The sequence below is a fragment of the Coccinella septempunctata genome, chromosome 6, assembly GCF_907165205.1.
Source record: "Coccinella septempunctata chromosome 6, icCocSept1.1, whole genome shotgun sequence".
NCBI classification, from domain to species: Eukaryota; Metazoa; Arthropoda; class Insecta; order Coleoptera; family Coccinellidae; genus Coccinella; species Coccinella septempunctata.
The window spans coordinates 20,941,920-20,954,343 of record NC_058194.1 but is presented as its reverse complement, the minus strand read 5'-3'; the positions used below and the strand labels follow the sequence as shown (position 1 = coordinate 20,954,343).

General features: G+C 34.4%; 1 protein-coding gene across 4 annotated transcripts in view; it reads left to right on the top strand.

Annotated features, from left to right (window-relative positions):
* The window catches only part of LOC123315842 (protein sickie), a 224,497-nt gene that overhangs the window by 148,722 nt on the left and 63,351 nt on the right, over positions 1-12,424 (top strand). Inside the window, exon 1 of one of the 4 annotated variants that reach the window (XM_044901725.1) lies at positions 12,201-12,397. The exons of the other annotated variants lie outside the window; for them this stretch is intronic. Within the exon in view, the coding sequence (XP_044757660.1) occupies positions 12,327-12,397 (71 nt within the window). The 5' untranslated portion in view covers positions 12,201-12,326. Of the gene's footprint in view, positions 1-12,200; positions 12,398-12,424 lie in introns of those variants that run through there. 4 annotated transcript variants of the gene reach the window in all.

The following is a 12,424-nucleotide window of genomic DNA, read 5'->3' as shown; positions in this document are numbered from 1 at the left end:
CACTCATTTGCTGTCGTTTGAGCCATTTTTATTGATAACCAAAAATCAACAGTTTCCGAGATATTTGAGTTCTTGTGTTTTTCAAAAAATTTCTCACCTTACTTCATTTTTCGTCAATTTTTTCTACGTTGACCAAGTTTGATTATAATTTTGGATTATTTTCATCAAAAAAAGAAATGACACGTATGAAAAAAGCAAAACTATCCTGTATTAGATGATGAAAAAGAATTAGTATGATTTGAAAGTTGGTATATGAAGAAAAGAAAAAGCAATTTCTAATATCAATTTGCCTGCAACTTTCAAATTCCAAAATTTATATATGAAAAAATTATTTTAAAAACTTGCCTTATTCCTCCTTTACTTCCTAAAAAAGTTTTCTTTAGAATGCAAGCACTATAGTTTCGTTTCGGAAGATTCTGATTTGAAAGGGGATGGAAGCAAAAAAAGAAAAGTAATGGATCGAATATTTTTTTATTGCAATCAAACTCAAAATTTCATTAGAAAATGTATTCATAAATTATGACCTCCACCATTCCTTATACAAGCACGTGGCCTCTTTCTAATTTCTTCAGTTGTTACTTTTCGCCTGAAATTTACTCTCCAATCCAAAATCCAAAAATTATAATCAAACTTGGTCAACGTAGAAAAAAATTGACGGAAACTGAGAAAGGTGAGAAATTTTTTGAAAAACACAAGAACTCAAATATCTCGAAAACTGTTGATTTTTGGTTATCAATAAGTATGGCACAAACGACAGCAAATGAGTGATACTAACACCTCCTCCAAGGTTCACGTCTAATTTGGAAACACCCTGTATATTTTCAAGCAATTTCATTTAATATTCAAATTAACGTATGTATATCATTTTTATTTTTATTTGAGAGTATTTGTTGCTTAAGTTTAATTAACAATAAAATTTGTTGGCAAGAGTTCATGGTTTTTAAGTAATTCCAAATCATCCTTAGCTAGGCCTCATTACCCGCATCTACCTTAGTTTTAGTTTGGAAAAAAATTGTTATTCGAGAAAATGACATTTCTATAAAGTATGTATATATTTTTTGTATTGACAGCGGCCCATAATACGAGGTGTTTAAATCTTAGATATCTATTTGAGATCAGTATGCCCCCCTGTATACCGATGTAACACTGAAATTTGTCATCCCTACAACTACTTCCTTCTAAAAAGATGGCGCTTACACCCTAGAGTAGGGTGAAAACCGAGTTATTCGAAGGATTCAATGAATTAAAGGATCGAAAAGATCCGTCGTGGAATTCAAATATCAATCTCTCAAAGCCTCTCGTGGGAATAAGTTAAGTTGTTCGGAACAGGAAGGATTCAAATTGAATTCAATATTGAAGCACGATACTACTCTTTTGTTCGTCTCAGATGCCGCCCCATTACCATCGGGGGAAAGTCCGAATGAAAAGCACTCAGTGTGTAATCTAGTTCCCTTCTATGGAAACACGTAATGCTTGCGTGAACAATAATGCGAAATGAAAGGATTTCACCCTGTTTGCCGCAATTTCCGAGCCATTAAGATATAATATGTATCCTACGAATGAATATTGTCGTTATGTTCAACGAGAATTACTGAATCAGGAAATTTATAAATCGCACAATTTTGCATCTGGCCTTATTCCTTCAACAACGAAGTGCTACATTGATGTTAAGATTGAAATTCCATTATAATTCCATTAACTCTTTAACAATTCGATGAAAGAATTGAAGTTGACAACATAGAGTATAGACCTATTGACAGTAATGGCCATCTTCTTTTTCTCTCATTATTTGTTCTTCATTTTTATATCCAGGGTATGAATGAATAGTTGGAAAAAAATGATTGATTCCTTGTCAAAAAATGGTGAGGGTCTTTTTTAGCAGCCTCTGCTCACATATATTAGTGTGAAGATGACAACTGAGAAATCAGAACACTGACCCATTCTATGGGAACGAGAAAACAAAAACCAACATAAATTTGGTTTATGTCAAGTTTTTGTGGGGGAAATCAACACATAATTTTTTCTGCCACAAAATGACCAAGATCTCGAAATATTCGGAATGGAAAACCACTTCTTCGTTGTTTCCACACATCGTTCTCCACAATCCTTCGTATTCACCTCCAGAAGTTCCCCCAGGCTTTTCCCCTTTCAATAAAAGTGTTATGAACAGACGTGTCAGTATCGATATGAAAAAGTTCTGGGAAAAACCCTCCGCTGCGTAGGAAAAGTTTTCCCCCAAAAGGAACATAATTCAGAAAAATATGTACGTGAGGGATACGACTCCAGGCATTGCAGGATGTTTTCATACGGAGGATATGCTGATCATATAAATTCAGCCTCAAATCCCACTTTCAAATGCATCACGTAAATTGACATTCTTCAAATATACTGTCGAAATCTGAATCATATATAGGAACATTCATGGAAATCTGCTGTTACCATTGTTCTTATATAACAGTTCTTTATTGTCTTTAAACAAATGGCCATCGACCTAGGGTCCTTCAGCCTTTTAAATTTACAGTTTTATTTATCATTTTTTTTTTATATAAAATACAATACAATAATTATTTAGTTGGTATTCAACATTTTCAGAAGAGTCTGTGTGGGATGTTTTCGTTTAGTCCTATTCGTTCCATCATCGTGGTATTGTATAATTATATCATGCAGTTCTATCAGTTTAGAATGAAACTTCATATTGAGTCTCTTGATTCTTTCATTTATTGGTTCAATTCCTGTCTTTTCGTTTAAGAGTTGATTCGGTGGATTATGGAGAACATTGTTTGGGTGTCGCATTCGTGTTATCTTTCTTAGGGCTGTTGTCTCTGCTACTTGCAGATTTTTTATTGCTCTGGATTTGCAGTTTGCGTATATTGGGTGAGCATATTCAATCAATGGCCTACAAATGGTCTTATATATTTTTGCTGCATTGTAGATGTTGATTCCTTGCTTCTTATATGTCAATTTAGCAAAATATGTGGCTCTGGAGATAGTCTTTTTCTTTATCATCTTTGTGTGGGCATTAAAATTGTATCTATTGTCTATTTGAACACCCAAATATTTTATAGTCGGCGAAGGTCTTATGTTATGTCCATTGATATTAATAGTTGGTGAATTTGGGTTGATTATGTGATCAAAGATGATAAACTGAGACTTAGTTGGATTTGGTTTCAACCTCCATTTGTGGAACCATAGTGTGACGGTATTTACTTGTTCTTGCAGGCTTTGTATGCAACTTTGCAATGATTTTTCATGTACTATCAGTGTTGTGTCGTCAGCAAATTGTAGTACATATTGTTTCCTAGATGGGTTGATGGACATATCATAACAGTAAAATTTATATATTGATGTTGATAGCGGAGATCCTTGAGCCGTGCCCTGCTCTGGACTGAAGTGATTAGAAACAGCATTATTTACTTTAACTGTTAGTTTTCTGTTTTCTAGAAATTGCTGACATAGCTTAATTAGGTAGTATGGGCAATTAGTTTCATTCAGCTTATATAAAAGTCCTCTGTGCCACATACTGTCAAAAGCTTTTGTGATATCCAAGCATAACGCAGCAGACTTATCTTTTCCTAACGTCGCATTCTGAACATTAGATATAAGAATTGACAGTGGGTGGTTTGTTGAGTTTTTTTCCGTGAATCCGAACTGAAAATTTGGTATATATCTGTACATATGTAGATCCAGCAATTTCTTTATTAATTTTTCATAAAATTTCCCTAGAACTGGAAGCAGGGTGATAGGTCGGTAATTTTCGACTCTTCTACTATCTGTATTTGGTTTATGTATGTTTATTATGGTACCTATTTTATATATATTATATATATATAATTATATTTCTATCAGTTTCTTGTGGATGCTCTCATTCAGGACTTTGACAATAGACCATGGGATGTTGTCTGCTCCAGGTGTGGTGTTTTTAGATTTATGAAGAATTTCATAGTAATCTTCCTCATTAATTTCAATTATCTCATTATTTGTGTTTCCGGTCTTGTTAAAATGATTATCATACCATGCATTCACCCTGTCAAAATGATTCTTATCAAAGTTGGCATCTTCATTCAGTTTGAAACTATTTTGATAATGATTTGCAAATAATTCACATTTTTCCTTATCAGTCTGATATTCTTTCACATTATCTTCTAATGTGGGAATTTGGCGTGACTGTTTGTATCTGGACAGTTTGTTAACTTCTTGGAAAAATATTTTACCTTTGGAATCGTTGATCTTATTACAAACAGTTATCCAGTTATGTTCCTTATATTGTTGTATCATTTTGTGAATGTTTCTGTTGTAATCATTCAGATTTTTTTTGAAAATAGGGTCTCCACTTTTTCGATATTCCCTGTACATTTTTCTTTTATATTTGATCATTCTAATGATATATGGAGGAAGTTCGTGAATGAATGGATGTCGCGAGAACATGGGTGTGTGTTTTTTTATACTTTCAGATAAAGAATTATTGAATTTCTCTATATATTCTTCATTTATAAGATCATTTTTGTTCTTCAAATTCCGAATTTATCAGTTTCAAGTTATCAAGGAGAAATAATATATACAGGATGTCCACTGACCCAAATTCGATTTCGAGGGAGAAGATCTAACGAAACTATAGAAGACCTAGAACAAAACACACTTTTGTCTTTTCCAAGATACGATGAATTGTGAGAACCTTAACCTCCTGGGATCCTTTGTTTTCCACTTATTAGCAAAAATTTGGATTTTAACGAGTTCGAAAACATAGCATAACTTTTTATCCTTTGTGTATGGAATCTGAGTATAAACTCCCTTAATGTTTGGGATGAAATCAAGGCAGTCTTAGTCTTGATCAAAAATAATAAGTTCACATGGTTTCTACGATGTTAAGTTGATTAGTTTCGCTTTTTCATCGACAGTTTATTTCGAGGAACCTTTGTCCAAAGCTGTGTGGTCTACTTTAACTAACAAACGGCAATGAGAAAGGTGGTAAATTGAGCAGGGTTATAAAACTGTCATGGCAAAACTCTACAAGGACATAAATAGAAATAGAAAGTGTGACTCGTGTGTTACACATCATTTCTTTCTAGAGACAAAGTAATTACAAAGATTTTAATGAAGGGATTCAACGCGTCCTGAAGAGAAGGTATATGAGCTCTGTATGTTTCAACAACTCAAAGTGTGAAATCCGTATCATATTTGTCATCTGTGTAATTACAATCTCGTCTTATATTTCTTTCGTCAACTGTCGACAGTTCGAGATAATTTGGAGAAAATATGGACACAATGCTGCATTTATTGGTCGAAGCCCTAAGATACTTAGGTCGCCGAAAAGGAGGGATGAAGTTTTTAATCCAATTAAGTTTGATTAGAAATTAACACCTTATTGATTTCGATTCGTTCAGGGATACCTACCCATCTCTATGTTTTAATAAATTATTCGAATATTTTGAATTTTCTTATGTATTTTATGTTTGTCGAAAATCAGAATGATCGAGAGCACAAATTCTTCCTTGGACTTCACTATAATAAATCTCCTTGACATACTTGATAAAAACTTTTACAGATTATGTTTATCTAAACGAACAGGTGGTCTGTGATGTGTTTCTTGAATATGGGTTCCCTTTGAAAAACTCAATAGATCGTTAAATTATGTAGCTGTAGACTAAACAAATAATAATACTCTTACAGCGGGTTTATTTCATAAAACTTTGATTGTCCGATCAACGATTTGACAAACTAAAACGAAATCGAAATTTCTGAATAAATTGGAGAAGTAGCAATTGAGAATAATTAAATGTACGTATGAGCATTATACTTTGATACTAGAATGATATTCTGAATGATCATAACTGAACTATCGATTGAAAACAAATTGACGTCAATGCATCAATCAAGCGTTGATTCCCCGATCAAGGTTTATGAATCCCGGGGTTAAACTTAGATGGGACCTTCTTGAGTTATAACTATTGGGATATAAGTACACTGAGAATCGAAATATGACGAAAGGACCAAATATGCCTTGAAAAACTATTTCTGTGGAAAAATATAAAGGTCGTTAAAGTTAAAGATAATTTATGATAATAAGGTCTCAGAAAAATTGTTCACCTGAAAGAACAACAGCAACATTTTTCTGATATTCCAACCAATAAATGAAATGAATTTGAAATTTCAATCAAAATCATGTACATAATTCAATCTACGGTGTTATGAACCTTCGTTATTGATCTATCAGATACCTACTTAATAAATATTCCTTATTGCCATTTCGACACACAATTTTAATGTTATGAATCGTTCGATTTCTATTACAATAAAGAAACTAATTAAAGGCTCATGAAAAGCTACTTTGGAGAAAATCTTCACTCAAGTAGGACGAATCAATAGAAAAGCAATAAATGGTTTATACGTCATAAAGAACAAATTTCACAACATCAGTCGTTATAAAATCATGAAAAGTTAACACTGTCAACTAAAATTTTAAACACTTTTTATACCGTTCGTAGCAAACCATCAAGTTTACTGCACGTACAAGTACAATAAATGCAAAGGATGTTAGGAACATTATTAGGAACATAAATTCAATGTTTACTACGATAACATTAAATTTCTGATTACCAAGCGGGTAAATCGTAACTTTGATGAATGGCGTATTCGATTACCCTTATTCATTAAATGTTTGTTAGGATTTTATTTCAGTTCAGATGATGCTTATATTACACGAACACTCAAAGGTTCGAAGAAAATGGTTGGAAAGTTTTTAGGTATTTAACAAATTTTGTTTAGAGTAACTGAAATTGAAGGGAAAGCCAAACCTACAATCATTATTAAAACTTAAAGGGCTACCTTCGACAAAAATTAATGATACGAAAGATCTAGAAAACCCATTTGTAGGTCTAGTTATAAATAGGGTAGCGTTTTCAAGTTGAAACAGCATGCACCAATAAATATTCCTATGTAGCTAATATTCATTGTCAAACATTTCGAACAACATCTGATAAAACCAGACTTCGAAAAATCTATCTCACGACAACGATTTGAATGATTGTTGGAGTCACGACTTATCGATTCCATCGAGCTAAGCTTCTCAGAAAACTAACTACATCGCTTTGGAAGTAGTGCGAGTTCGATTAAATTTAGAATTTCAATTCATTTCTTCGTCAATAAAGAGTTCAAAATGTCTCGAACGGCTTAAAACCCACGTCGTTTACACCTAATAAAAAATAACTGCAGACGGCTGGCTTGGCTATCCTTTTTCTTCAGATATCACATATCGGAATATCCACAATGAAGCGTTTGTGTAGGGGGAACCTCGAAAATGAAATATATACCAAATCAGTCGGCCCTAGACTATGTAGGAGTTTCGGTTGAAGTTGGGATGTGTTGGTACTAACTGTCTTTGGAGATGATCTGATCAGAGACGGTGCTTCAAAGAAACATCTTCGTCAAAAAAAAATGAAAGCACACTGGTGCTTTAATTACCATCAATAATTGACATTATTCTGATAATGTTTCTGATCCACAAATCAGAAGTTCAATTATGGATTTTCATCAAGTATCGGCCACTTCAATTCAATATTTACTATCGATATCGTAAAATATTTATCTGGCCTTGGAATGGACATCACTATGAATGCAAGGAAGAGGAAGGGCCAAAATTTAAACTAAACCTAGCCTTAGGTATTCATTATCTACTCTTTTTTGGAACAGCTGAATGAAAGATACTTGACGACCATATCACTAATGAAAAACAAATTAAATCCTTCATTTACAAAGTTATTTATTTAATCGTTGGAGTCCGGTAACCTAAAAACTGGAAAATAGAATCGAAGAATCATTTCTTTTTACTTACATAATGTTTTCCCGCCTCAGTGTGATCATCATGATGAAATTCGTTAATTTTTACCTCAATATGTATCATCTACATATCTGCTACATAGTTCTCTATTTGCGCCCTTATTGTGACATATATGCATATGGCAGGATTGCAGAAAGGAACACACAATTATTTCTGCTCCATATAGCTGTTTTGTAATATGGACACTTGGGTGCATTTTATCTTTCAACAAGGAACACAAAATTTTTCCTCTTACGCAGAAATATCTTATCTGGTTCTCCTAATCGAGATGTCTGATAGCTGTTCTCTATTTGCGCCCTTATTGTGACATATTTGCATGTGGCAGGATTGCAAGAAGGAACACACGATTATTTCTGCTCCATATAGCTTTTTTGTAATATGGACACTTGGGTACATTTCATCTTTCAACAAGGAACATAAAATTTTTCCTCTCACGCAGAAATGTCTTATCTGGTTCTCCTAATCGAGTTTCTTTATCGAGTTGGATATTTATTACTTTCGAAGGACTCTAGTACTGTATAATTTCAGCATAAACTTTCCCACGTCTCACACCTCTCTTGCTCGCCCACGACCAGCAAACTCCACTTCTTTTTGTTTTTAACCGCCGTCGAATTTGAATTATTCCGAAATAAATCGCGCATTCTTTATGGGACAACGTGAATATATCGGTTTCAGATTGTGAACAGAATATCGTTTAGCCCGGATGCGTTCCCCAAAGTTTCGCCGTATTTCGGATTTCCAGATCTAAACTTTGCAGATAAAACGGCTGCAATCACCTTCGTTCAATAAACTGCCGGTTGGACGGGCGGCCGTACGCCCGTGAAACGGTCCATTCTGATGCAAATTGGCTCTCAGGGTCGGGGTCGCGGGAGTGCTGTTATGACAGAAGGGGGCCCCGAATGTGATGCATCTGGCCGCAGGGAACTGTAACGCGCGATCACACCAGATGGCTTCGCGTTTGAAAATGTGAAAATGGTGCAAATTCAGCACATATAGGTTCATAATTCAGCTTATTCCAGGGACGTCCCCAGGAGGGCATTCATGGTCAGCTGCCCCCCTTGAGGTTTGGCTCTTTTAAAAATTTTTCATAAATCCCGAAAATTACAAGGCGCTCACGTTTTGTCCTATCAGCCCAACGGAAGGTTGTTTTGCCCACTGCTCCCTTAGCCCAACGGCTGGCGACGCCCTTGGCTTATTTACTTTCATTTTTTATTCTGGTTAAAATTCATGATCTGAACGTGACACTCGGGAATGGAATAATTATGAATCCCAATTTAACACTAGTGAAACACAAAAAAACAACGAATATTGATGATTTTCAACACGCTGTAACTTGAAGAGAAATGGTTGTACAGCACATTTAAAGAAAAAGAATTGTAGCTTCAAGTATTTCTTAAGATTACAATTGAATGTCCTGATATCTGGGCAGTTCTTACATACTGATGATTTAATTAGTACTAAACATGTTTCGAGCTGATACAGCTCATCATTAGGAGCATATCAAACAAGTGAAGCTGAAAACGAGAAAATCATTGAGAAAACACAAAAACACTTAACAACAGAAGAAAAAGCGCAACATTGGATGAAACAAAATTAAATAACACAACAGAATTACACAAATGGAATGAAACAACGAAATCAAAGGGGCAAGAAAGCTATAATGATTGGAGACTAATATAAAAAATATATAACACACCACCATTAGCAAACACGCTATATAGTGTTATTTCTTCAAGAGTATGTCGCTATATTGATTTATATAAGAGAATAAGAGATTCAAAGTTTTATTTATATTATGATTTTAATCTAACACAATCAGGTGATTCAAATAATTTGATATATAAGTCAGCCCAAGCCTAATTTCAATACTTACTTGAACTTTTCAAGAAATTAATTCTCTTTTCTTTGAATGAATTGAAAATCACAAAAAAGTGTCTGTCTCTCGGTAACCCTCCTGGCATAAGGCATAATTCCTATCCGAAAAGCAACATCCCTTTGATTGTACCAATTTGAGTCACAAAACAAACAACTTCTGGCTCTTTCCTCTTTTTAACTTGTGAAAAGATATTTGCGAAAAAAACTGATTACGTTGTCTGAGTTCAAGAGAAGGGGGTATGTTAAGATTATCTATGAAATGTGTGAAATTGAGGTCGAAATTTTTAATTTCATTTGGTCAGCAGGCGAATCAGTAGCTGAATCGTGTTGTAAATCATTGAAGACTGTTTGCTATAAACTTTAAACGATCATCGAGATAAAAATGTAGAATAAATTATGAGAAAATTTTATTTTTTCCATTTATTCCAGATTATCAGCGTTCTATCGGAAACATTGATGATTTGTACTAATAGGATTAGTTATTTAACAGTATAACGGTAACAAATATACCTTCAACCACTTGAAAATACTATTGTTGATAGCGATACACGTGTAGTGTATCATCCTTTTGAAAATAATGGGATTCAGTTTGTAATTCAATTATGGATTTTCATCAAGAATCGGTCACATCAATTCGATATTTGAAGGAATATTCAATCCAACAAGGAGCCAGGTTAATACTGTATCAGTTCTATTATTATCACTCTGACCATCATATCATATTTCAATCCGATGCAGGAAATCAATACGTATCACTAATGACAATTTTCCACTATCTGTAGGTCAATTAAGGAAATGTTGTGATATTAATGTTAATCAGTTATTTTTAATCCAGTGAAGTTGAAGTTAGGTCAGTTAACGAAACCGATCGTTACTTCCGTGTGCTTTATTCTTATCAAGCTTCATGAAATATTATGGTAATTATATCTATTTAACGCACTTATATCTAAAATCTAATATTGTATTCAGACTGATGAAAATCAACGTTGCAAGTTGTTTGTTTATTTCATCGGTGGAAAATAATATACCAGGCATTTTTCCCAGTGAATAACTGAATAGAATAAATTTATTCACTTTCAATTTGATTATGAATATAATTTCCACAGTTGAAATTAGCTTTGATGAACAATTGAAGGAAATTACGAAGCAGAAGAAAATAATATATATTGTGGTTCAGAAAAGATAATGCTTATAGATAGAGGAACTAGAATATCTTGGGGATATAGATTCACGAAATCGCATTTCACTTTGAGGGAGGATTGCTTTACCATCTTGAATGTTTTATAATTATGGTCGATTTTTGTGAAATGATTTATTTCGATGAGTTCTTCCGTGGAAAAAGTTCACTTTTAAAAAATCCCGGTATAGGTTTAAAATTTAAGAATGCACAAGTTCCGTCGTTATTAACATAAATGCCAGACGTACGTTTGCTAGGATTTTAATCAGTATGTCTGAGCTATTGGAAAACGCTTAGCTATGTGAGTATTTGGATAGAAATATCAGAAAGTACCAAGAATTAGTTTGCTCAAGCCATTGAATCCTATATTTTATTTCGGGACAACTGAATTTCTTTTTGGTCGTGCTTTTTTGGAGCTCAAAACATGATTGAGTGAGTTCAGTATCTGGATGGTCTAGTGTTTGGTTATGAATAAAAATAAGCTCCTAACCTCACGTCACTTTTTTGGGGTCTTAAAGACTGTAGTACTCTTTATACAATGGCCTCGTTTTTGGAGGAAATATTCAAACCATTATCTTCAACTTTTGGAGCCAATTCAAAGCAGAGTAGTACGACTGGATGGCTGTTCAGCCGTTACGAATGATCAACATTACTACATTCTACACTCACTAGAACATTGAAGAAAAGTAGCAGACTCTTGTTCATCTGATTCTATCCACATCCTTCGAAAAGCTGAGATCTCAAGTCAGCTATGCCTCAGTGCACTAAGACGATGAAATGTTCAGGTACTACTACTACCACGATCAGGCTGACTACTGTAGGTACGGCCTACAATTCTCAATACTTCTGTCAGCAGTCTTTCTTTCTTTTACTGAACTGGCAGAAGGTAGAAAACACCCCCATTTGATGTTCTTCCTGCTGAGCACACACTTTAACTCTTCGAAAAGAGAATAAACCAGATATAACTCTTCTCAACCAATTGTGTGACCTAGAAAGGTCCCTTAGACATGTGATTCTAGTCTTCCCGAACAACTCTTTTGCGGCATACATTCAAATTTAACATCTTGCATACTATTCATTGAACAACTCAATGAAAAGTATGCAAGATATGACAAATCCGAGCATTATCAACCATTGGTTTACGATTATACATACATGAATCGCCACATGTTGATCTGTCTCTATATCATAACAATTCGGTTGTACTTTGGCCTATTTGCCCAATAAATCCGATAGTTTTGGAATAGATCCTCACTTACAGCACACGCTTTGGCAGTTGCACGTGATGAGTACACCAGATGCATTCTCGTTTTCTTGCACATTGTTGGGGTGGCTGTTGGGCACGTGACACAAGCGGCATCGAAAATCAGGCTGTGTTATAAAGTTCTGTGGCGCGCGTTCTTCTCATGGTGCGTCGTTTCCTTTTCCGTCAACTTCGCCATGGGGAACACACATTCTGGTAGCAACGTTCGCAAAGCGACAAGCTTGCCCACATCCCCAGAAACACGAAGGTTCGTGCACATGTTTCTGTTTGTTTT